Source organism: Phyllostomus hastatus, unplaced genomic scaffold (assembly GCF_019186645.2).
Source record: "Phyllostomus hastatus isolate PE091 unplaced genomic scaffold, TTU_PhHast_1.1 phas_contig_58, whole genome shotgun sequence".
Classification (NCBI taxonomy): Eukaryota; Metazoa; Chordata; class Mammalia; order Chiroptera; family Phyllostomidae; genus Phyllostomus; species Phyllostomus hastatus.
In genome coordinates, this window is record NW_025333916.1 from 19,692,492 (window position 1) to 19,719,848 (window position 27,357).

The following is a 27,357-nucleotide window of genomic DNA, read 5'->3' on the forward strand; positions in this document are numbered from 1 at the left end:
ATTTCTTCTAACAACTTGTGCCATCACACACGTTGAACCTAAAAGGATTCAAGCTGCATTCAGAGACTGAAGACAGGAATCTAGGTCTTGGAAGATTAATCTAGGTCTTGGAAAGGTACAGAACAAAAATTATATTAAAAAAACCACTAAACCGTTGTTTCATTTCTAAACCTTGGCAAACATAAATCTGTCATTCGGGGACCTAGATGGTTTAGGAATGACTTTCCAGTTCTTTTAACCAGAGTTCACACATTACTGTTCACTGTTCCCTCTTCACCCCCCAGGATGCGGGAACGGAGCGCTGTGTCTTTAAGGGGGACGCGCAGAGGTTTCCGCTCCGGACAAAATGTCTGCGAGGATCCTGGAAGAGACCAACAGTCCAACACGGCCAGCCTCCCTCCCGCCGCGCTCCGGGGATGATGGAGTGAGTGTGGGCCTCGAAGCTGGTGCAGCGAGTACCCAGGGCAAGGCCGGGAACTCCCGGAGGCCGGGTCGGGGGTGTTGCGGTGGGAGGGGGAGCTGGGGTGGCGAAGCCTGCGGGGCACCCCGGGCCTGGGCCGCAGGTGAGCCCGGCCCCCTCAGGCCGCAGCCCCGCGCGCGGGTCACCGGTGTCACCGGTGTCACCGGCTCGCTGTGCCCTGGGTGCGGGCTGCGCGCTTCCTCTGCTGTGCTCAGTTGTCGTTGTTGTTAAAGATGCTTTTGGCCCTGGTTTCTGCTTAATGGCGCCGTTTAATTTCTTCCAGGATCTCGTTTTTCTCCTTCTCTACAGTATCCCCTCAAAAAAGTGACTGCGAGCACCGAAATCGTCTGCTCTCCCTTTGTTAACGTTGACTTGTTACGGTCAGATGCTAAGGGTGCGCACGCACCCGGTTGGGCGCCCTCTCCCTCTAGCGGAGACTAGCTTACTGCTCCCCGCTTGGGGGAGGAGAAGCCGAGGCGAGCCAGCTGCTCCGGCCGGAGCCCTACCCCGCCTCCAGGGCTCACACAAAAGGATTTTCTGATCCTTCCCGGGTGTACGGGCCCAATTTGCTGTAACTACTTACACTAACCAAATGCCTGAAGCTTACCAAGCAAACTTGTTTTTCCCTCCATGAAAGAAAAGAGTTAGTACCTGCTACCTTCCGAACTTCTCATCAGCCCAGACTACAGAGACTGTGTCTTAAGAGAAACTGTTGTAGAAATAGCTTAATACCTTGATATAATTAACGTAATTACTTTTTGCACTTTTCATTATTCGTATACCCTTTTTGGACAAAAATAGATTGAGGCGACCCACAATAAAAAGTATTCAACGATGTGCAAAAAGGCCAAGACCCAAACCAGGTAATCCTCAATTTAAAAATCTTACTGTTACAAAAGCCTTCAAAAGTGCAGCTTAAAATCCCTCTAATTCATATGAAGTTATGCATTTTTACAAGATAAAATGGATTGACACCCTTCTTTTTAGGAACATACATATTAAGTGAAGTAATGAAGGACTGAAATAAAGGTCCACTTTAGAGCAAAACACTTTATAATTTTCATTAAAAATGCATTAATAGAGAATACTTCTGAGCCTTTTAACTAATAGTAGAGTTATCTAAGAGTTCAGCTAATGACATTTAGAGAACATCTCTGATTCACCAAATAAACAGCTGCAGGTCCAGTAAATTTTTTACAGTCTATGTTTAAGCTTTTTCTAAATATTTTCATACTTGACCCTTTATTTGACCCAGATATCCACATCTTACAATTTGGAGGCATTTTTACTTGCTTTTAAATGTCATTACTTGCTTTTAAACTTCAGCCTGGTGATTCCAGACTACTTTTTCTAATTGTATCTCTTTATAAAGAGATTAATACATGGCAGTAAACTAGTATTTCACCATAAGTTGGACAGGTAACATGAATGAATTGTGGTTTCCTTGATACTTCCCTTGTCTAAGCTAATTATTTGTTTTAATTACTATGTTCTGCTTTGATTTAAATTACTGGTGGATAAATGAAATTTTTAGTGTTTTTACACAAGTCTGAGTAGATTTTACATTTGTGAATTTCTTAGCTTAAATCCAGATTCAACCTATACATATTTGTTTAAAACTCTGGTGGATTAATCCAAATGAAGTATTAGCCTTGACAATGGAAGGACAGATAGAGCTGCAATCCATTCTCTACTGCTTTTTGAGAACATTGCCTGGTTCTGTGGCCTTTAGCCTGCGGAATATTTTGTATGTGTACAAGCATTAAGTATAAAATACTGTAGTGAACTTTTATGGGTGGTTTATAGGATGATTCTTAATGTTACAGTCATATAATAAGTATTATCATATTTATATAAATTATTCACTCAGGTTTTGATTTCTTCCCTTATTCTCTATATTAGCATTCAAGGAGAACATACTGAGGAATCTAGGTTTTAATCTGATAGGTTATTAGAAGAATAGAACTTCAAATAGAACTTCAAATGCAAAGGTAATTAATGTAAATTTATTTTCTTCCATAGTCTTAGACTTCTTATTATCTCTTCCAGATAAGGGATTCTTAATGAAACTCACTCACAGGACAATTCAGAGACATGGTACCAGCACTACTACTCTCTCCCCTTCCGTGACATAAGTAAAAACTACTTTTCTTTCCCAACTTGTTTTTCCCCTGAAATTGGGCTGAAGAATTTACACTGTTAATTTCATGCTAGTGGTGCTTTTATTTAGTTTCAAGAAATGTTATTTTAAAATATGAGCTTGGAAGCCTAGCTGTTTGACTAAAAAATTGGAACTATATGAGTCAGCACTAGTGGTAAAGTGTTTATGTGAATTTCGTACCCTGAGGGGGGTGGGGAAGGGAAACGAGGCTGAAGCAGCAGTGCCTGCATGAACATTTGTGTTAGGGCCCCCAAGGCCCACCCCTTCCCCAGTGTGGACACCATGTGATGGAATCCACCCCCCTAAGTGAACCTTTACCACACCTATCATAATTATTGCTGGAAGCATCTCTCACCACCCAATGGTGAGCTTCCAGAAGGCAGGAACTGACTGTGTGGTTATCCTCTTGGCATCCTGGGCAGCAAGCAAACACCTGACCCTGAGCATTTGAATTAAAGAATGGACTGGGTAAATGGATGTGGGCAAAATATTTACATTCATTGGTACCTCTCTGGTAGTTTTAAAACCATTTAAAGAGAAATTAAGGGACCTCTCATTTTTTCCTTTTCTTGTTAACTAACCATCTAGTTCATGGATGTGCTTTCTGTTAAGTACTTGGTAAGGAAGAAATGTGTATCACAGGGCTCCTGCTAACCAGACCTCCCCACCATCTTCTACCTGAGTAACGAGTAACCTATTTTGCATGACAGTCAATTTAGGATGAGAAAATACATTTGGTTGGGGAGGGTCTATGACTCTTTATTTGCTTTTTGTATTAAAAAATCCTCATGAGAATTCTTCCAACTTAAACTACCTACTTATAGTATTGAATAATAGAATGTCAGAGAGAAAAATAACACTGCCTTTAGCCACTAGGACCTAAATGTGGGCATGTTTGTGCAGTAAATATTGATAGCTTCTTGTGTTCATGCCTTGAATTTATATAGCACTGGGAAGTCTAACAATGAGTCACTTGTGTTATCTGATGTCAACCACTAGTTTAGAGGCAGATAATCTTATCTCATCCCTTGACAAAGGGAGATATGGAGATTCAGATGAACTGGATCTAGGAGACAGAGAATTGGGTTTACTGCATTTAATGCAGTGCCCCCTGAGTGCCTGCCCTGTGCCAGGGAGATGGACGAGTGAGGTGGGCTACTCTCCCATGGCATCCTGCAGCTCCTGTGGATATAGGAAATCCTGCTTGGGCAGGGCAGGACACAGCAAACCACCCAAAGCTGAACCCCACTCACTCCATCCCTCCAGGGCCAGATGACACTACTGCCTCAGAGGACTCTTCTCTCCAGCCTCCATAGTTAAGGCTGCCTAGTCCAGCCTGAGCTCACATGCATGAGGAATGTTTTGTAATGTTTATACATTTATGTATAGGTCCTGCTGTATACATATGATACCTAAATGTATACACATGATCACATGTATGCTTTGTACTTTTTTCTTTCCTTTTTATATTTATCTCTAACCCTTCTCCCTCCTTTCACATCAGCTGTCAACCCCACAGTCCAGAATATGTCTTCCTCTGTATCTATCTTTATATGTACATACTTATACAGATCTGCATATTGTTTAATAATAATGAGATCATACATTTAACTTTCTGAAGTTTACTTTTCTCCAAAGAAACTGAACAGTTCCTCCAGAAACCCCTCTAACTCATCTGGCAAAGCTCCAATCCATCCTTTTTAATGGCTGCATAATACTCCCTGCAGTGACCATGTATTATTTACCTGGCCATTCACTGATAGTTATTCCTTTGTTTCCATTTTTTTGTCAAACTAAATAATACTGTATATATATGACTATACACATTAATACTTTTAGTTTTTCAGAAAAAAATCCCATGTGTGGAATTCCTGATTAAATTTATTGTTAAACAGTAGAAATTGCCAGATTGCTTTCCTAAAAGCCTTCATATCTCCACTGGTAATACCCTTTTCTACCCCTCTTCCAGCTTTGTCTGACAGACCTCTTCATGTTTATTACTGTGATGGATCTGAAATGAGATCTTATTATTAGTTTAACAGTACTCCCCTGAATATAAGTGATGTTATGCATCTTTTCACAAGTGTCCTGGCCATTTGACTTTACTCTTAGGTCCTTCACTAACTCAAAATTCTTGACTGTTTTTTAATTGGGTTTTTTGTCTCTTCCTTGTAAGTTTGTATGAGCTCTACATGTATTAGGTTTGTAGCTAAAGAGTCTAAGGCTTCACTTCCAAGCCAAAGTAGTTGACTGGAAGGCTTCTCTCCCTCTGTACTTACAGGGGTTGTTGAAATGAGCTTAGGGACTGTTTAGCAGAGATAGGCAGGTCGTTATTGACGGGCAGTCCCAGACTGCTGGTCTCTCTTTAACTATTGAGTCTGAACAGAAGATTGTACTAAGCCAGAATGTAGCTATGTGCGGAGGACTGAGAAGGTGAGGCAGTTCTGTACCGTGCTGCCTTCCGCTGGTTAAAACCTCCAAGAGAAAAGGCCTACCAAGGCAGAGGATGTCCCTTTGTCACCCTTGGAGGGGCAGTGCTGAGCTGGCCAACATTTGTGGTGCTGCTTGTCCCTGGTTCAGATGTTCTACCAAGTATAAGGATTCACCCATCAAAATCTAACCCTTGTCTCCACCTTCATTCTTACAAAAGATGGTGCCCATGTCTAGGACATGGGCATCCTAGGTTTTGCAGAGGCCCAGACACATCTTGTGGGGAGGTAAAGCATGACAGCAATTGATCAGTCTGGCACTTTTAGGGGTACTCTCAGACTTCGGCACAGGTAAGAGAGTCTGTAGGTTATGTGCAATTTTCAATCCCAGCTCAAGAAAGCATATCAGAATGCAAAGTGATAGTCTTGATATTATAGAAAAACTTTAAATCTCTTTTCTATTCTCTTTTCTATATCCAATAAAAATAGGGATGCATCATACTATTCAGTCTATTTTTATGTATGTCCAATAGTTAAAAAAAGGAAAGCTAAGATTCACATGTAGAAAAAATGCTGTTATAAACAAAGGAAAAAGAAATGTAGAAAAATTTAAGATATAGATGGATAACAAAAAGCATTTCTAAGACTAAAATCTCATTCTTTTTACTAATCATAAGAAAAAAAATAATCCATCCTGACAGGTGTGGCTCAGTTGCTTGGGCATTGTCCTGCAAAGAAAAAGCTTGTCAGTTCTATTCCCAGTCAGGGCACATGCCTGGATTGCAGGTTTGGTCCCAGGTTGGGGCACATGCCAGAGGCAACCAATCTATGTTTCATTCTCACACTGATGTTTCTCTCCCTTTCTTTCTCCCTCCCTTCCTCTCTCATAAATAAATAAATAAATAAATAAATAAATTTAAAAAATGATTCTTGCAGTGGTCTCTAACTCCTCTCCCTATTCCTCTACTCCCATTTTTGGGACTTTAGTAAGTCAATAAATCTCTTGGGGGAAATCTAGCCTTTAATTTCTAAAGAGCTTTTATACTAATCGATCATCATGAGTAACCATATTCAAATCAATGCCTATTGTATCAGAAGACATGTAACTTGCTGTTTCTTTTATTAAAAGAGACCTGGTACTTATCTTTTTGGCTGATTCTTGTAAATTCATCTTTTTTCAAAATTCGAGAAAGATATTAAATGCCATGACTGATCCTAAGTAGACTTGCTTAATGGGAAAAGAAATAATGAGGTTTAGTAAGTGGTAATTCATCTGTAATAAGGCTATTAGCAATTGAATTAAAATCTTAAAGTAAATCATATTGATACAGCAACTTATTTCTCCTGTTCCCATCCTTGTCTTCAGTCATTCATCATTGCATTTAATAAGAGAGATTCTGAAACATTATCATGTCACTGCTGCTGGTTCAAACCCTGACAATATGAACGAGCATTAGCTACCTCCCTGTGCAGCATTCTCCCACCTTGGCCTTGACTTCACCCCTGAAATAAGTTCTCAGATGAGTTCCAATAGCCTGTCCTGTGTTCTCTCACTGTCTTTACACTTTCAAATCAAGTCTGTCTGGAATCATGCATTTGGTCCTTTGTGAGGTTATTTCCTAAGGAATAAACTTCACCTTTCCTATCCCCCCTTGTGTGATGGGTTATTGCAGTGGTAAATTGTTTTCCTAATGGAAAAGACTTTGCAGTGATGGTCACCGCATAGTGTTTGGATCCCTTTAACACAGATATTTTGTTGGGCAAAGCAAGAGGCTATTCTTTTTCTTTACTTTTTTTTCTTAATTAAAAGTGTTGACCAAGCTATGTATCTTTCAAATACATAGAGAGGGGGCCAGTGAGTTGGGATGAGCAATGTGGAAAATTAATTTTATTTGCTGTATGACTCAAACACTTACTTAGAGGGTCTGAAAAAGCAAACACTAGAAGAACATGGTGCTAAGCAGTGTTTCTAGTTTCTATCTTTAGGCTGTTTAATTGAATTTCTTTTACTCAGCTGCCTGTCCTCTGAATTTACTCCTAGTACTGCAGATCATTCTTCAAAGCTCAGAGCTAAGGCTATAGTGTTTCTGCCTGAGAACTTGGGTTGGCTGGAAACCCTGAGGCAATGACAGGGACCTCAGTGCCCTTGGGACATGGCCCACCAACTAATTTAAAGGTAAAAGTTTAGAAAGTTGCTTTGTATATTGTTATTTCCTAAATGTGCAAATTTAAAAATATTTTAATGGCTTTTAGTACTGTCAATTTTCTCATAAACATTGTTTTTCAAATCACAAAATGGTACACCTGAAACTAATACAAAATAATATTGAATATAAATTGTAATTGAAAAATAAAATTTAAAGTTCTTTTTTTAAAAAAATCACAAAATGAAGACAGTTTTATCTTGAAAGAAGTACCCTGTTGAAACTATTAAAAGGCTGTTCACTACTGGTACTTTCACCCCTGAAGTTTAAGAAACTAATTTTCCACTCCTAAAACTTTTTTCCTGCTTACTTCTAAAGTTTACTGTGCAACACTGAAAGGAAACTACAAAAGGGAACCTTGCTCTTATTCTGAAAAAAAAATTATCTTTTTAATAGGAGATCAGAAGAGACTAATTAAAACTAATATATATATAGCAGACTTCCAGTCAAGATGGAGGAATAAGATAAATGCTATGCTCACCCCCTTTCATGACTATATCAGAATTACAATTAAATTATAGAACAGCCATCACTGAGAACCATCTGAAGATGAGCTGAACAGAAATTTTATCACTAAAGGTACATAGAAGAGGCCACAATGAGACTGGTAGGAGGAGTAGAGACATGAAGCAGGGAGGATCCACACGAATGGCGTGGCAATTAAGAATCTAGAAGAATATCTCAGTTTCAGAGATCTCCTGTGAGGAGCAAGGGGTTCCAGCCACACAGTGAACTCCCCGGTCAAGTACACCAGCCCCGGAAAGAGGAGATCCCACAACATCCTGCTCTGAAAATCAGTGGGAACTACAGCCAAGAGGGATGTGGAACTTCTGGAGACTCAAGCATCCTCTCAAAAGGCATATGCACATATTCACTCACTCATAAACTCACTTGTTATGGGCTCCAGTGCAGGATCAGCAGCCCTTAAAATGCTAGAGACACACAGGGAAAAACTAAATTGACTAGCTTCGGGGCAAGGGCTCAGGTCAGGGGTCAGGGCAGCTCTCTCCAGGATGGAAGTGCTGTCGGGCACCATTGTTCCTTGGTTGAGCAATCCTCCCACCAAGCCTACAGGTGCAGGCAGGTACCAAATCTGTGATCTCTATGAACCTGGCTAACACCGCCCAGACCTGGTGATTCCCTGAGATGCCACCGCACCTAAGCCACCTGAGCCACATCCAGTGACTTTTTCACATGAGTGGGCTGCCTTGGCTCATACTGTGAAGTTTCCTGAAATTTCTCAAAGATCTACAAAACCCAAACAAACAGCAGCTGGCCTCGGTGTGCTTCTCTACCTCTTGCTAAGTGGCCCCAAGCCCAGCACAAAAAGCAACTGGTCTCAGCTTGCATTGTAACTCTTCCCATCATGTGACCCCAATCCTGGTATAAGCTTCAGCCAATATTTGGAACATAGCTTCAGCTTAGGGGCCACAGCCTGGAAAAAGTGGTGGCTGACCTCAACTCAAATGTGGTGTCCACCAAAGGGTCCCAAGCCCAGTACTACTGGCAGCTGGCCTCAGTTCACAGCATAGCCTCTCCCAAGCATGCCCAAGCCAAGCACAAGTAACAGCTAATCACAGATCACTTTGTAGCTCCCACCAGACATCCCCAAGCCTGGCATAAATGGCAGCTGATCTTGGCCTGCACCAGAGTCCTCCCAAGAGGCTCCAGCACCAACACATGGTGCCTGGTTTCAGACCACACAAAGAACTACCCATGCAACTCCACAAACAACATATCCCAAGGGCAGACTCAGCTGGCACCGGAGCCACACTAAAGTGACTCCCACTCCATGGGGTCAGCCCCCACACAAGAGCTTGTCCACTGTGGTCATGGCCAGCCCTCACAGCCTGATGGTCAGTTCCACCCACTGACATGCCACCAGCAATCAAGGTTCACTACAACAGGAGGAAACACACAGCCTGCACCAAGGGACATGCCTGCAGTGCCAGCTCAGGGGGCCAGGGAGGCTGCAGCACTGGTGCCCACAGGACACCTACTACATAAGGCCACTATGACAAGACTGGGAGATGCAGCAGATCTATATACACAGAAACAAGCACAGGGAGTCAGCCAAAATGAAAAGACAACAAGACATGTTCCAAATGAAAGCACAGGACAAAACTCCAGAAAAATATCTAAACAGAATGAAGACAAGAAGTCTATTACATACAGAATTCAAAACAGGAGTTATAAGGATGCTCAGTGAACTTAGGGAAGAATAGATGAACTCGGTGATAACTTCAAAAAAGAGATGGAAACCATAAAAAAGAACCAATCAGAAATGAAGGAATCAATGGCAGGATAGATGAAGCAGAGGACTGAATCAGCAGTCTGGAAGACAAGGTAGCAGGAAAACAATCAGAATAGCAAAACAGAAAAAAAAGAATCCCGCCCCCCACCAAAGTGAGAACAGTTTAAGGGACCTCTAGAACAACATCAAGCATACTAATATTTGCACAATAGGAATACCAGCAGGAGAAGAGAGCAAGGAATTGAAAACCTACTTCAAATAATAATGACTGAAAACTTCCCTAATCTAGTGAAGAAAATAGACATACAAGTCCAGGAATGCAGAGAGTTCCAAACAAGATGAACCCAAAGAAACCCACATCAAGACACATCATAATTAAAATGTCAAAGATTAAAGACATACAGAGAATCTTAAAAGTAGCAAGAAATAAGCAGTCAGATACCTACAAGGGATCACCCATAACACTGTCAACTGATTTCACAACAGAAGTCCAGAAGGAATTAGCACAAAATTTTCAAAGTGATTAAAAAAACAAAAAACCTACAACTAAGATTACTCTACCCAACGAGGCTATCATTTAGAATTGAAGGAGAAATGAAGTTTGCCAGACAAGAAAAAAACTAAAGGAGTTCACCACCACTACACCAGCATTACAAGAAACGCTAAGGGGACTTCTATAAGTAGAAAAGGAAAAATCTAAAATATGAATGAGAAAATATAGGAAAGAAAAATATTTTCACTAACAAACAGTAAAAGCAATGGATCAAACAACTCTAAAGCTAGTACTAAGGTTACAAAGCAAAAGTAGGGAAAATGTGTATTTATAATAGTAAATTAAGGGATACCTGCACACACACAAAAGAAGTAAAAAATAATGACAAAAACAAGCATGGAGGGGTGAGTATAAAGTGAAGTGATTTTAGAATGTGTTTGAACTTAAGCAACCATCAACTTAAAATTGACTGCTATGGAGTTGCCCAAAAGTTCATTTAGTTTTTTCATATTATGGCTCTAGTAGTACTTAGTGGTCTTTAACTTCATTCAAAACGATTCTGTTAGACTGTATTGTGACAGCTGTCATATCAGTGTGAATTTAAAAAGAAACATCAAAATTGGTGAATTTTTGTGCAGCCATTTTAATATTGAAGATGGAAGAAAATAAGTGATGTTTTCAGCGTATTATGCTTTATTATTTCAAGAAAGGTAAAAATGCAGCTGAAACACACACAAAAAAACATTTGTGCAGTGTATGGAGAAAGTGCTGTGACTGATCGAATGTGTCAAAAGTGGTTTGCAAAGTTTCTTGGTACTATTAGTATTTTAGCCAAATAATTCTTTGCTGTGGGGCTGTCTTATGCATTGGAAAATGTTTAGTAGCACCCCTGGCCTCTATCCACTAGAAGCCAATAGTGGGAGACAGCTGACATACTCAAAATATCCAAATCAATAAAGTTATTGGTGAAGATAAAAAATGTGTCTTTTATTTATGGAAAAAAACTAAACAGACTTTTTGGCCAAGCCAACATAAGCATAGCTTGATATATATGATAAACACATGATATCCATGAACCAAAAATCTGCAAGAGAGAGAGAGAATGGAATCCAAATATTATAACACTATAGAGAGTCATCAACATGCAAGAGAATAGGAAAGGAACAGAGAACTACAAAAACAATCAGAAAACAATTAAAATGGCAATAGCTACATGCCTATCAATAATTACATTAAATTTAAATGGACTAAATCCTCCAATTAAAAGGCATAATGTGACTAAATGGATTATAAAAAAACCAAGACCTGTACCAATGCTGACTGTAAAAGCCCATTTTAGATTGAAAGACACACACAAACTCAAAGTAAAGGGATGGAAAAACATATTTCATGCAAGTGGAAATTTTTTTAAAACTGGGGTAACAATACTTAGACAAAATACACTTAAAACAAGGGCTGGGATAAGGGATAAAGAAGTGCAAATGCATCTCATGATAAAGGGATCAATCCAACAAGATAATATAACTCTTGTTAATATTTATGCACCCAACACAGGAGCACCTAAACATATAAAGCAAATGATGGACCTAAGGGAGACATCAACAGTAATACAGTAATAGTAGGGGACTTCAACACGCCATTGACATCAATAGGTAGGTCATCCAAACAGAAAATCAACAAGAAAACAGTAGCCTTAAATGATACATTAGACAAGATGAATATACATTCTTTTCAAGTGCACCTGAAACATTTCTTCCAGGATAGACCACATGTTAGAAAATACTACAAACAATTATATGCCAACAAATTGGACAAATTTGAAGAAATGGGTAGCTTCTTGGAAACATACAACCCTCCATGGATGAATCAGGAAAAAAGACAAAATCTAAAGACACTGATAACTGCTATTGAAATCAAACCAGTAATTAACAAACCCCCAACAAACAAAAGCCTCTGACCAGGTGGCTTCACAGATGAATTTTATAAAACACTCAAAGAATTAATACCTAGCCTCAAAATATTCCATAAAACTGAAGAGGAGAGAAGCCTCCCAAATTCATTTTATAAGAACAGTACAATCCTGATACCAAAACCAGACAAAGACACTTAAAAAACAAAAAAGAAAATTATAAGCCAATATCCCTGATGAACATAGATACAAAAATCCTCAGCAAAATATTAAAAAGATTATACACCATGATCAATTAGGATTTATTCCTGGGATGTAAGCTTGGTTTAGTAGCTACAAATCAATTAACATGATAAACCACATAAAAATGAAGAGTAAAAATTGTACAATCATATCAATATATGCAGAGAAGTATTTTGTCAAAGCATTTGACAAAATCCAACATCCATGTATGATCAAAACTTTCAGCCAAGTGAGAATAGAGGGAATACACCTCAACATAATAAAGGCCATATATGACAAATCCATAGCTAACATCATTCTCAATAATGAAAAGCTAATAAAAGTGTTTTCGTTAAGATCAAGAACATGACAAAGATGTCCCTTTTCACCACCTTTACTCAACATAGGAGTGAAAGTCCTAGCCATAGCAATTGACCTCCCCTAAAAAAAGGCAATAAAGGCATCCAAATTGGAGAGGAAGAAGTAAAACTATCATGTGCAGATGACATGATACAATATACAGAGAACCCTAAAGGTTCCACTAAAAATCTATTAGAACAAATAAATGAATTCAGTAAAATAGCAGGATACAAAATTAATTTTCAGAACTGAATTGCATTTTATAGACCAATGACAAACTATCAGAAAGAGAAATTAAGGGATGAACCCATTTACAATTACATCAAAAAGAATAAAATACCTAGGAATATATTTTTAATCAAGGAGGTAAAAGACATATACATGGAAAATTATAAAATATTAAAGAAAGAAACTGAAGAAGATACAAATAAATGGAAGAATATACAGTGCTCATGGATTAACACAATTAAAATGTCCATACTACCCAAAGCAATATACAGATTCAATGCCATCTCTATCAAAATACTAATGACAGTTTTCATAGAAGCTGAACAAAGAATGCTAAAACTTACATGGAACCACAAAAGACCCCAAATAGCCAAAGCAATCTTGACACAAATAAACGAAGTTGGAGATATCACATGACCTGATATCAAACTATACTGTAAGGCCATAATAATCAAAGCAGCATGGGACAGGCATAAAAACCAACACATGGATCAATGAAACAGAATAGAGAGCCCAGAAATAAACCCAAGCCTATGTGGTTATTTAATACACGACAGCAGAGAAAAAATATACAGTGGGGTAAAGATAATCTATTCAATAAATGGTGTTGGGAAAACTGGACATATACATGCAAAAGAATGAAACTGGATCACTTTCTTACACCATACCCAAGAAAAAAATCAAAATGGATTAAAGACTTAAATGTAAGACCTGAAACTATAAAACTCTTAGAAGAAAACTTAGGCAGTAAACTCTCTTAACATAGCTTTTAGTAATTTTTTTTATATGTCTCCTTGGGAAAAAGAGAAACAAAAGAAAAATAAACATATGAGAGTACATCAAACTAAAAAATTTTACACAGTGATGGAAATCATCAACAAAACAACAAGACAACCTACTGAATGGGAGAAGATACTCACAAGATACATCCAATAAGGGGTTAATACCCAAAAGATATAAAGTACTTATACAAATTAACACACACAAATGCACAAAATCCAACTGAAAAATGGTTAGAGGACATGAACAGACATTACTCCAAAGAGGACATACAGATGACCAATAGACTTACGAAAAGATGTTCAACATCACTAATCATCAGGGAAATGCAAATTAAAACCATACTGAAATATGATCACACCCCTATCAAAATGGCTATCATCATAAATAAACAAATAACAAGTGTTGGTGAGGATGTGAAGAAAAGGGAACCCTTGGTACATTGTTGGGACTGTAAATTGGTGCAGCTACTATGGAAAACAGTATGGAGGTTCCTCAAAAAATATTTTAAAAAAGAACTACAATATGACCCAGCAAGTCCACTTATGGGTATTAATCCAAAGAACTCCAACACACTAATTCAGAAAGATATACACATCCTTATGTTTATTGCAGCATTATTTACATTAGCCAAGATATGGAAGCAACCTAAGTTTTTGACCATGGACAAGTAAATAATGAAGAGGTGGTACATACACAGGGTGTGACAAAAGTAGATTTACAGTTGTGAGTACATGGGATGTGGAATTTATTGTGGTATTATTTATTAATTATTGTATTATTTTCCATGTGAACAACTATAAACCTACTTTTGCCCCACCCTGTATACAACAGAGTATCACTCAGCCAGGAAAAATGAAATTTTGCCATTTGTGACAACATGGATGGACCTAGGGGATATTATGCTAAGTGAAATGTCAGAGAAAGACAAATAACATATGATTTCAATGATATGTGGAATCTAAAGAACAAAATAAACAAAACAAACAGATACAGATAACTTTTTTTTCAGAGAACATTTTTGTGGTTGCAAAGTGGGAGGGGAGTTGTGGAGATGGGTAAAAAAGGGGAAGGGATTAGGATGTGCAAATTGCTAGTTACAAAAACAGTGACAGGAATATAAGGTACAACATGCAGAATATAGTCAACAATATTGTAATAACTATGCATGGTGTCAAGGTGGGGGTATTCAGGCTGCTCACTTCCCAAGTTATAAAAATGCCTACTCACTATGTTGGACACCTGAAACTAATATAATATCGTATGTCAACTTTAACCAAAAAATAAACAAATTTTTAAACTAATGGATACTTATAGCACTTACATAGCTAGTTCTTTCCATTTAAGAAGCTCGGATTCCCAATTTTAGTGTCAGTAGTCGTTAGCTTGGGACCCATGTCTAAGAGCATTCTTAGTTAAGAAAGGAGGGCTGACCACTTTTAACATTTTTTTTCTGAGGAATCAATAATAATACTGAAAAAGGAAACCCAGGTATCTACCGAAAACTAACTGTAGGATTTTTACTTGTAATAAAGGGAGGTATGATTTCTTCACAGGCTAACTATAATCGTAGAAGTTGTTTGCGTGGTGTATATCTCTCTCTACATAAAATTTGTTGTTCTTACCTCTTCTCCTCTCTGTATGCAGATGCTGCAAAGAGGATGAGGAGGGACGAACTGGTGGTGACCATGGAAGAGACGGGTGGGCAGGACGATGCAGCTGCGCTGGGCAGCCCTTTTCCTGGCCTGGAGCCAGCGCCTGCCAGCCGCCTGGGGGCACCATATTCCGAGGCCTGGGGTTACTTTCACCTGGCCCCGGCCCGCCCTGGACAGCCGTCTGGCTACTGGGCCACCTGCCGGCTGTGCGGGGAGCAGGTGAGCCGAGGCCCGGGCTTCCACGCGGGCACCCCGGCGCTGTGGAGGCACCTGAAGAGCGCACACCGGCGCGAGCTGGAGAAGAGCGCCGCACGCCGTTCACCGCCGCCCGCGCCCAGCCCTGCTGCGGCCGCAGAAGGCGACTGGGCACGCTTGCTGGAGCAGATGGGCGCGCTGGCCGTACGGGGAAGCCTGCGAGAGCGCGAGCTGGCACGGCGCGAGGCAGCCGTGGAGCAGGGCGAGCGCGCCCTGGAGCGGAGGCGCAGGGCCCTGCTGGAGGAGGAGCGAGCTGCGGCCCAGGCGCGGCGGGAGTTACAAGCCGAGAAGGAGGCGCTGCAGGCACGGCTGCGAGAACTGAGCCGTCGGGAAGGAGCCTCGACCACGGCCCCCCTGCAGACTCCTCTCAAAGAGGAGCCCGAGGGGGAGAGGGACAGCTACACCATCACTAAGGTCCAGCTCTAGGTTTGGGCCGCTCCCGCCACCCCATGCCAGCGCTACCCCAAGTGTGGTCCGCGGACCAGCGTCTTCAGCCTCACCCGGGAGCTGAATTTCAGCCCGCTGCCTCCCAGTGAATCAGAATCTCCAATGGGCGGCCTTGAAAAGCACTTCTGAGGCCTGAACAAAACCAAAAATCACTCCTACTCTGGGGTCGCCTGGGGTGCCTGGGAGCGCAAGCTCCAGCGGCTCCCTTTGCTGTTGGCATTTAGTGGGCATCGTGCATGGAGCGGTTTCCCTCCAAATGCCTTTGGGAATGATAGATCCAGCAGCCCGTAGAACCTAAATCTTCCATGGCCTTCTACCTGGTGACTCTGAAAGGACAGAAGCTTTCTTACAAGCCAAAGACTACCACACCACGTGCCTGTACACCAGCCGGGACAACCCAGGGTGCAGGGTCCGTGGAAATAATGGTAAAGCATTTTATCCGAAAGGAAGAGTTTTAATCATTTCCTAACGAGTAAATCTTTGATGAGCAATCTTGGCCCAGTACCAAGTTCAGAAAAGAGGACCCACTCAGTTTCCACGACTGCCCTTTACCCTTATGATCTCTTGTGCCTCTGCAGGGCAGTCCTGAGAAGCCCTCTGTTTACTCTCCTCCCCGGTCTGCACAATACCAAGTGCACCTTGGTCTATTTCATCTCAGCCGCCTTTTATCTGGTTTCAGACCCATCCGCAGCTATGGTCAGTGTCTCCACGTTCTGCCTCACACCTGCCTCATTACCAGGAAAACACGACTTTATCCTTCATTGCTAGGAAGAGCACTTCCTTCCCCACCCGACGGCACAGTGCCCACTTTTGGGTCAAAGAAGGCATCCTTCCCACCTGAGGCAACCTCCTCCTATGTTTACATCCATTCCTTTTCCACCTTCACTGGCTCTTTGCTCCATTAGTGTTCCTCTGTTTCTCTTATTCCCTCCCTTTCTCCAGGCTTCCTCTTTCTTGGAAATGCCCAGTTTCCCTTGCATTGAAAAGAAAGACTTCCGCAGCCTGGACACTCTCAGCTGAACCACCATCCAAGGAGGTGGTCCTTCCTGCCTATTCTTCCTCCCTGTTCTTTGTCTCCTCCATTCCATGGTCAGCTTTCCATGCTACACTGGACTCTTCAGAAGCCACCTCAATCCCCCAGTGGCTAAATATAATGATTTATTCAGACTTCATTTTGCTTAATCTCTCCCTTTGTGAAATTTCTCCTTCAGTAGGGGGAACCTACTTTTCCTCTAGAGAATTCTTTTTCATGATACAATGATTTCTAAATGACTTTTACATTTCTAAATGATTTTTCTTAGGTCTATTTTTTCCTCATTTTTTTATATACTGAAAAATTTCAGGCATCCAGAAGTAGTTGAAAGGCTAGTGCAATGAATATCCATATCTACTCTCCACCTCAACTCAACAATTAACATTTTGCCATATTTACTTTTTCTCCCCTCCACCCCATACATACCTGACATTTCATCCCCAAGTATTTCAGTATGTATCTGCTAAGAATAAAGACATTGTTCTACATGATTACAGTGCAATTACCATACCTAAGAATATAAACAATTTCCTAACAGCCTCTAATGTAAAGTCCTTAATCAGAATTCCCCAATTGTCTCAAGAAAGTCTAATCTTTTTTAAAAATAGGCTCCAAAGTTAATATATTACTTTTGATTATAACCCTTTTATAATCTCTTTTAGTCTAGAACACCCTCCTTACTACTTTCCCTTGACAGTTTCGAGTCCCAGCCATCTGTCTTATAGAATGTCCTACATCTGTATTTGTTTGCTTAGGCCAGTTTCTGCACTCATTCTTAGTTCATTTACCTGTAAGAGCTGCATTAATCACCTCTGGGCCCTTGGCTCCTGAACGCTTCCAGCATTGTGTCCTCCCCCCCCTCCCCGCCCCCCGCCCAAACCCTGGCCTGTCCTTCATGTCTAATCCCTGCTCCATTTCTACTTGCAAAACTGCCACTACAGATGGAAACAGCAAATCTATTCAGTGCCACATCCCCACTCCTCATCTCTCCTGAACTCTTAAAATGTATCAGGTACATACATACTTTACATGAATTATATTAGTCTCATAGAGCTCCACAAGGAGGTACTAATATTGGGTTGGCCAAAAAGTTCACTTGTTTTTTCCCGTAAGATGGCTCTAGTGGTACTTAGTTGTCTTTAACTTCATTCAAAACAATTTTTTTAGATTGTATTATGAAAGCTGTCATATCAGTGTGCATTTTTTTAAAACTTAGCAAATTGGTTTTTGCGTAGTCATTTTAATATTGAAGATGGAAGAAATATACAACATTTTAGGTGTATTATGCTTTATTATTTCAAGAAAGGTAAAAACACAACTGAAACATACAAAAAGATTTGTGGAGAAGGTGCTGTGACTGATCGAACATGTCAAAAGTGGTTTGCAAAGTTTCATGCTGGAGATTTCTCTCTGAACAATGCTCCACAGTCAGGTAGACCAGTTGAAGTTGATAGCAATCAAATTGAGACATTGAGAACAATCAACGTTATACCATGCAGGAGATAGCCAACATACTCAAAATATCCAAATCAGTGAAGTTATTGGTGAAAATGAGAAATGTGTCTTTTCCAGAAAAAACTAAAAGAACTTTTGGCCAACCCAATACTACGCCTGCTTGACAGCTAAAGAAACTGACATAGAGAGGAGTTAAGTAGTTTGTACAAGAACCCAGCTGTTAAGTAGCAGAGCTGAGATACAAATCCAGTCTTTACCTCCAGATGCCAGGCTCCTAGCTGCTGTAATGTCTCCCTTATTACTCAGTCACCTGGCTGACACACCTGTTTCCTTCCTAACTCCAATTTCAGGTAGAACCATCAGAGACATTAGGAGGAACTAAACATTCACCGTGTGCCAGGGCCATGCTAAATGCTTTACAAGAATAACTGTCTATCCCGCAGCAGCCCCATGACATAAGTGCTCTTATGCCCATTTTGCAAAGGAAGAGACAGGCTCAGGGGAGCTAAGTAATGTCTTCGGAGTCACACGACTACTAAGAGACAGAATGGGACCTGAACTCTGGTCTTGCAGAATCCTAGACCACTAAGCTACTGAGTCTATTTCTACAAAATATCACACGTGTCTTCCTTAAGATGCCATCTGTCAAACTCAGGCCCCATTTATCAGTCATCTGGGGTTCATCTTCCTGTCCTTGTCCTCCTCGACTGTCCCCTACCTGACACTCACCTGGGCCAGAAGAACTGTACTAAGCCAATGCTGGTATCACTTTTCCTGCCCAAAAGCCCCCCAGGATCACCTATTACCTACAAACTTCAACTTTGTGGCCTGACCTCCAAATCCACCCACCGCGACCAGGCTCAGGTGTCCCTCCCCTACATGTTCTCCAGCCAAATTGGACTCCGTGTTCTTCCTGACATGCCCTAGTCTCCGTGCCTCTCTGCTTCTGTTCACCCTCCCTCTACTTAAAAATCTCTTTAACCTTTGAGTATGAAAAATCCACTCATTTTTCTAAGATCAAGCCCAAATTTGACTGCCTGCATAAAGCTTTCCTTGGTAACTCCCTGTTTACTGATGATTCATTACTTCGCTGGACTCTTACAACATTTTACATCTCACAACCTTTAGAACAGTCCATCTAGCACATGGCTAGGTGGGTTCTCTGCCAGACCCTGAGCCCTTGGGGTTCAGTCATCCTACGCCTGCAATGCCTTGCATAAAATAGCTGCTTAATAAATATTGGAGGCATCAAATCCACTCAATGTGTTTAAAATTTTTATGGGTTAGTTTTCTCATAATTATTAATATAACTATTCATTTAATCCTCTGAGTAGAATTCATAACAAAAAAATCTAAAATGAAATTGCAGTAATGATTTTTTAAGCTGCCTAGTCAGTAAAAATTAATTAGTATCAGTTATTGGGCTGTTTGATTTGAATACAATCAACTACTCTAGCATGTTATCATCAGGAATGTTTTTCTTAAAAATTTTTTTTTCATTACTAAAGTGATACAAATGCAGTGCCCCAATCTGGGGAGAACAGCAGGAAAAACAACAACCTCACACAGTCCTGTGAACTTGGTAAAACTGCTAATCACATGTTTATGCATTTTATTCCTCCTTTGCAATTTTCACATTACGCTAATAGTAAAAGTTATTTTTCTTAAGTACTAACATTTAACTTCTTTATGTGGATTTATAAGTTTGACTGTAAGATCTGAATTTGGACTTCTTAGGATGGAAAAAAACCTTTTACAAATGTCACTCTTCTATTGGGTTGGCCAAAAAGCTCATTTGGTTTTTTTCCATAGATGGTTCTAGTAGCAGTTAGTTACCTTTAACTTCATTTGAAACAATTTTGTTAAGATTGTATTGTGAAAGCTGCCATATCAGTGTGCATTTTTAAAAAACTTACCAAAATTGGTGAGTTTTTATGTAGCCATTTTAATACTGAAGATGGAAGAAAATGCAACGATTTGGGCATATTATAATTTTTTATTTCAAGAAAGGTAGAAACACAACTACAATACACACAAAAGATTTGTGCAGTGTATGGAGGAGGTGCTGTGACTGATCGAACGTGTCAAAAGTGGTTTGGGAAGTTTCATGCTGGAGATTTCTTGCTGGATGATGTTCCGTGGTTGGGTAGACCAGTTGAAGTAGAGAGCAATCAATTGGAGACATTAATTGAGAACAATCAATGTTTATACCATAAGGGAGATAGCCGACATTATCAAAATATCCAAATCAATAAAGTTATTGCTGAAAATGAAAATAGTATCTTTTTGTTTTACGGAAAAACTGTATGGACCTTTTGGCCAACCCAGTATTTCATCATTGTTAGAACCATTAAAATAAGCAAAGATTCACTTTTGGAATCTTAACCACTCCCTCAATAAAGGCAGCTAACGAGAATAGCTGTTCAGGGACAGGTGGCGGGGTGGGCAGGGTGGAGAACACTCAGCCTGACTGATGCTTGCTGGCTATGGGAGGTAAGGGAAGGCATCTACTTTCTACTTTATACAACATGGCAATTTCATAATAGAGTATAAAATTACTTATATTTCACAAATGAAGAACCCTCACCATTAGGCTTCCTCAATTAAAATAAAATCTCCAACACAAGGATTGATATAATCCCCACTTCCAGAAAAGCCTAGGACATGTAGCCCTTATCTAGTCCAACCCCATCATTTGACAGAGAAAAATGAGTCCCAGGGTGCCTTGTCCAGTACCAGGAGATAGTGGCCATTACAGCTCACATGGCTCCAGCCTCCTGAACAGTATTCTGCCTCCTTGGCTGTGAGTGCTCTATTAGCAAAGCACAGTAACCACCAGGACCAACCAGCTGAGCTGGCATCTCAATGTCGACTAAACGGTGGGACTGGGGAGTGCCCAGGTGGGTTCTGAGGGTTGCTTTGGTCTCTCTGGCTGTGGCCTTATCTGCTCACAGAGTTGTAACTACTGATGGGTGATAGTGGCATGCCTCACCTATAGCAGCAAGGCTTCCCTGATTTATGTGCCTGGGCTTGCCAATGGCAGCACCCAGGTGCTGCCTTTGAGAGCAATGCATGTTCCAGGTGGATGGCTGGAACTGGGATGTAGACTGCCCTGAACCCAACTCAGCTCCTGCCCCCATGCCACTTTGGGTTGAAATTTGGCATGGAGAGGGGGCGTGGGTACAGCAGGGTAATGACAACCAAGCTTGAAACAGTTAGGGTCCTTTAGGCACCTAAGTTTGTCATTCTTGGGAGTTGGAGAAGAAAAGGGTTTGGCTTGGTTTGGGCTGAGTTTCTACTTTAAATAGATGTCCATGTCTTTAATATTTCAGACTAGATTCTGAAACACTGGGCTTTGTTTTGCTGCCCTGGAGTCATTAGGGAATTCTATTTCTAAGGGTTTAAACTTGTTGCCTTTCCACAACTGAACTCTGTTCCTTTGTCTGGGAAATGGATGAGGTGACTGTTAAGGTCCCTTTTGACTTTAATATGCTATGATGACATGAAATACAGTGAAACATCAATTGACCTCTGAGTGAATCAGTTGTTCTGTTCAATTGGATTTTCTTGTCAACTACAGATTTAGAAGAAAATGGTGAAAGTCACACATGCATGCTTATTATTAAAAATAGTAATTGTGTATCAAGCTGCTTCTTCCACAGCACTGAGGTACTGATTCTCTCAGATGCATACTTGGAAGTGAAACGTGTGTAGACTGCTACACACGTGATCAGCATGCTCTCCCGCAGTATACTCTTTTGTGCTCACAACACCGCAGGCAGGGCAGGCATAAATGTCCTCATTTTACAAATGAGGCCCCACTCTTCAACAAGGCCAAGTGGCCTGCTGAGGACCACACAGCTAGCAAGGAGCAGACTGGAGCGAGCCTGGAGCTCCATCCATGGATCCCAGTCATATCTGGGGCCAAACAGTTAAGCTTCCTTCCAGGCCTCCCTTCTGGCCCATCTCTTCATCAGGGCTAGGACTTCCAGGTCCTGGCCTGAGTGCCTGCCGACACTTGGGTCACTGGTGGCTATTCCCCCCCACGAGCCCTAGTGCTGGGTGCCAGCCAGCTTTCCCTGCGGAAGCAATACTGGCCTCTATAAGTTTCCTGTTGCTGTTGTAACAAATTACCACAAATTTTGTGGCTCAAAAACAACATAAATTCCTGGCTGGCGTAGCTCAGTGGATTGAGCGTAGGCTGCAAACCGAAGTGTCACAGGTTCGATTCCCAGTCAGGGTACATGCCTGGGTTGCAGACCATGACCCCCAGCAACCTCACATTGATGTTTCTCTATCTTTCTCTTTCTCTCTCCCCCCCTCCCTTCCCTCTCTAAAAAATAAATAAATAAAATCTTAAAAAAAACACATAAATTTATCTTACAGTCTGCAAGTCAGGAAATGGATCTCAAAGTGCTGGCTCTTTCTTAATGCTCTGAGAGAATCTGTTTTTTGCCTCTTTTTAGCTTCTAAAGCACGAGGTTTCCCACATGCATTGGCTTGTGGCCCCTTTCATCTTCAAGGCCAGCAAGGGCCAGTCCTCACATTGCATCACTCGCTCTCCCTCTTCTGCATTAAAAGAACACTCTCCTAACCTTACGGTTAGGATTAATATGTTAATTCTCCCCTGCCAGGTAACACATGGAAAGCTTCGGAGGATTAGGACACAGATGGAGAGAGGGCGGTGACTCTGCTTACAGCAGCATCAGACTGCCTGGCGCAGGCCTGGGGAGGGTGTGAGAGGTGCTTATGGGGCCCTTTCCCAGAAATCAGTACTTCAGTGGGGATCCTAATCTTTCCCCCTTTACATCTCATGTGCAGGGACCGCTCGGAGTTTTCTGAGACAGATACCTGGAAGGTGTGTGTGACACAGGCCTCGGGGGGAAATCGGAGGCCTCCACTGTTCTGAGAATGCTGGTGAATTTCTGCACTAACAAGGATCCTGTTCACCAGGAAGGCCAGGTGGTGATGCCTGAGGGGGTGACCAAGCTTTTGGAGTCGGATGTGAATTAAAATAAGTTTCCAACTACATAGGTGAAGTGTCACCATGGCAACCACTTTAAGTCTCTGAAATCCCATTTCCTCCTCAGGACAATGAGGACAATACATACCTTAAAGGGTTGTTATAAGGATTAAGCACGATATTATGCTGACATATAGTTTAAACCCGGTTACTACAACTTCTAGTTATCTAAATGCTTATTGGACACATGGTCCTGTGCAAAATGCCCATGGAGACATTCGGTCCACGCCCAAAGGTCCAGTCAGAACTGTCCATGAGCATATTTGGTCCCTGCTACATGGTCCTTGTTTTGATCCTGTCAAAACATCCATGTTTAGCAAACACTTCCAGGTTCAAATAGCCCATAATGCTTACTTATACATTTGGTTTACAGGATTCATACATTTTTTACTGGCCCAATAATTCTGCAGTAGCTCTATTGCCAATAACCCATCTTGCCTCGGTAACCTAGCCAGCCATACATTGCTCCTGGGGTTAAGTAGATGGGTTGGTGTGAACCAAATATCTCCATGGATGTTCTGGTACAGGACCAAATATCAAGGACATTTTGGCAGGGTCCAAACGTTGCCATGGACATTTTGGATGGAACCAAGTGTCCTGCAAGGATCCGACTGGGAGTTTAAAACCAATCCAAAGAATCTGAGAGCGAGCAGTTTCCCTGGGGTGATTCTTGAGAACAGATGCACATAAATCACAAAGGTTTGCCAGGCCATTTCCCTTCATGATAGAGTCATTTTTCCATCAAAACATAATTTCCAACCTGATTTGCCAAATGAGCTAATGTGGTCACAGCTCAAAATGATTTGTGACTACAAAGTAACCTTACCAATCTCACAAGTAACTATGTCAACACCTTCCCATCTAAGTACTTTCCCTTCACAGTAGTCACCCTGGAAGATACAGTGACTCCCCCAAATGCTTCCATGCTTAAACATTTCTGGAACCCCTCTTTAAGAGCATGCCAACTCACAGTTGCTGGCACACTCTTTAAAAAACATCCTTAAGCCCTGGCTGGTGTGGCTCAGTGATGGCTGGGCCAGGTCCTCAGTTGGGGGGGGGGGGGCACATGCACAAGAGTCAACCATACACTGATGTTTCTCTCCCTCCCTTCTCTTCTCTCAAAAATAAATAAATAAATAAATAAATCTTTAAAAAAATCCTTAAGTTGGCAAATACTGATTTTTCCAGGAAAAATTTTGATTTTTTAAAAAGAGCTGACAGTTATTCAGAGCCCAGTGTGGTGAATGTGGTAGATGATTAACCAAATTAACTTTTCTGGATAATACAGTATGATTATCATAAATCAATGATAATGATTTTTGTGTGGCTCATAAATTGGCCTGATAGTGTTGTATATTAAGGTTAAGGTACCATGGTCATTGTGATGTGAATGAATTCAGAGAGCACTGGGAGTCATTACATATTGAAATAACACTAAATGTTTATTTTTATGAAGATCTTAATTATGACATTCTCTGAGATCTGATTTCACAGTACTAACATGAAGACTAAGGAAAAGCACTAAATGCTAATGGAAGCTTTGTTATTTCAGTGTATATTCTCCTGGGCCTTTGGGCATAAGTAATGGCCAGATGAGTGAGCTGGCAACCCTCCTGGCCTCTGAAGTCTGCTTGTGATCGGAAGCTAAGTAACACACTGCCATACGTTAAAATACATTTAATAATATTCCACCGATTTGTCCCTGTCTTTTGCTTTATGGGCAATGAAATACCATGGCATTTCTACATAGATGAAAACAGCTGGCTTTTTGCTGGAAGAATTTCTGGAAAATCATTCTTACTCAGCAAGCAGAAGACATCGTTTGCCTCCATTCACGTGAACTTCGCCAAGTGTGTCTGCTCCTCGTTCTCTGCAAAGTTTCTGATTTACATGTTCTCCATCAGCTCCAATCCACTGACCCGATTCGGGCTGCATTTTTTTGTACTTCAGTGATCTACTGGTTAGACTTCGAACCACAAAACCTAAAGGTCTGAGCAGGCAGAGTTACTGTTATTCTCAGGTAATGAGAAGAAATACATAATAAAAGGAGTGGCTGCAGCATCAGTAAGGGCCACACTTTCAAATCCCTCATAAGCACGACTAAGATTTTTTTAGAGGCAGAGTTTATAAGATCACCCTAAAAAGGTCTGAGGACAGATCTGAAAACATTAAACAGCAACAACAAACCAAATTGCCTCCTCTATCTCCTCTACCCTAAGAAGCTTTGGCTTGTGAAAAAACTTTTAAATGAACGAAAACTATTTTGGATTAATACTCTTTTGGGAACTATCAAGACCTTCATTGACTACATGACCTTTACATTCTACTAAATAGTATCCAAGAAATAAATGTAAGCTCCAAGAATGCAGGGAGTCTTACCCAGTTTGTGTACTACCGTATCCCCAGTGCCGAGAATCGCGCCAGGCCTGCATAAAGTACCTCACGGACACCTGCTGAGTAAATGCATGCTGTCGAAATATCTTCATGTAAGAGTGTCTGAAATCTAGTTCTCAGAGTTCTCCCTGCAGCTCCTTGCTCCTACGGGGAACTGAAAGCCTGCTAGGTCTCCCTGCTAGGCCTCCTGACAGCTCCTCTTCCAAAGTCATGCAGAACCCACCCCTGCTTTGAGAACTGTGAGGGTCATCTACAACAGCTTCCACCCTTTCTCATAATCAATCTCCTGCTCATTCTCCAATATTCATGAAGAGACCCAGCTCCTGCTCAGTCTTCTGGTCCACACCTTTCTCCAAGCACCACCTTGAGGAATGAAGACGGCCCACCAACTTACCTCAGCCTCCCTGGCTTCAATAACCACCATCTCCGCTCCAGGATCTATTGCAGCTATGCCCTTGGTAATGGTAGCATGGTATAATAATACTAATGATTTCTAGTACTTGAGGGCTTTCATTATGTGCTGGACATGGCTCAGTGCCACGTACGCCTTACCATCTCATTTAAACTTTCCAACAACCCCATGAAGACATTAAGGTGCCCAGTTTTTAAATACATGTTTAAGCAGCACTCGGCTCAGGAGTGGTGGGTCTGGAATTTGAACCCCAGTCAGTCGGACTCTCTCTTTAACCTGTGCTCTTAACCAGTGGGGTGTCGCCATTTAAACCCTGGCTCTGCCACTCTGTCACACGGGCTTTCTGATGCTGAGCAAAATTAAAACCTCTCTAAGCCCAATTTTCTAATTTATAAAACTGTCAGAAATTAAGAAGATAATATGTTAAGTGGCCAGCACAGTGCCTGACACACCACAAATATGCTGCATCCATCCTACCAATGAGTACTTATGGAGCACCTCCTACGCGTCCACACGGGGAGGGGCCGAAGACACAGCAGCGGGTGAGACAAACCAGGTCTCCGCCTGCACAGGTCTGTGCAGCATCTCAGCAAACATTTCACAGATGAAACAAGCTTTCAAGGGGCTCTGCCAGCCTCTGTTCTACCTCTCATCCATCAGCCAGTTATTCAGCTATAAAGCAATCGAATGAGGGCCTTTCCCTACTTAAATCCTTCATCGTCAAAAAAAAAAAAATCCAAATTTCTTAACACAATATGCTAGAATGGCTGTAGGTAAGTGGCCCAGTTCTTCTCCCCACCCTACTCCCCTCCACCTGCACTTCTTCAAGCAATGAAAACCTTTCTTCATATGACATCTGTTTGGAAGCCTGAACTGAAAAACAGATCAACAGAGACCTAGTCTGGCAACAGGCATGAGAATGGAGGCCCCAGTCTGGCATCCTAACCCCTTCCCCGCCTCCCCAAGCGTGTGCGCGCGCACACGGCTGCAGCTCCCAAAGCAACGCCATGGGTTCTGTCACACAGACTGAAAACCAAGCTTCCCATTGGTGTTGTTCTAACTGCAGGGCACAGTCCATTAGTGGGTTATGAAATCAATTCAGTGTTTGGAATCCGCAATTTGGCAAATAAAAGTAAGAGTGCAGTACATGAACTAATGGCCAAGTACTGGTATATAAAACCCA

The 27,357-nt window shown here is 41.4% G+C and overlaps 1 protein-coding gene and 1 non-coding gene across 7 annotated transcripts; both read left to right on the top strand.

Annotated features, from left to right (window-relative positions):
* On the top strand, window positions 1-24,033 carry ZBED3 (zinc finger BED-type containing 3). Of its 6 annotated transcripts, XR_006786751.1 has the most exons (7): window positions 1-115; window positions 285-424; window positions 1,262-1,323; window positions 2,363-2,451; window positions 7,092-7,226; window positions 15,148-16,282; window positions 23,167-24,033. XR_006786751.1 is itself a non-coding variant. In XM_045848154.1 (6 exons), exon 6 carries the CDS (start codon window positions 15,162-15,164, stop codon window positions 15,834-15,836), a length of 675 nt encoding a protein of 224 aa, XP_045704110.1. In that variant the 5' UTR covers window positions 1-115; window positions 285-424; window positions 1,262-1,323; window positions 2,363-2,451; window positions 7,092-7,226; window positions 15,148-15,161; the 3' UTR covers window positions 15,837-18,078. The 6 variants fall into 6 exon arrangements, 5 of the variants coding, with proteins under 5 accessions (XP_045704110.1, XP_045704113.1, XP_045704112.1 ...); XM_045848154.1 differs by lacking the exon at window positions 23,167-24,033 and having other exon boundaries at window positions 15,148-18,078; XM_045848157.1 differs by lacking the exons at window positions 1,262-1,323; window positions 23,167-24,033 and having other exon boundaries at window positions 15,148-18,078.
* Window positions 5,040-5,177, top strand: LOC123825040. Its single transcript, XR_006786821.1, has one exon. It is a non-coding gene; the product is annotated as a small nucleolar RNA SNORA47 (small nucleolar RNA).
* Window positions 24,034-27,357: the final 3,324 nt, after the last annotated feature.

Excerpts from the sequence above, each read along its gene's own strand:
- ZBED3 (XM_045848154.1), top strand. The coding sequence starts at position 15,162 with ATGAGGAGGGACGAACTGGTGGTGACCATGGAAGAGACGGGTGGGCAG.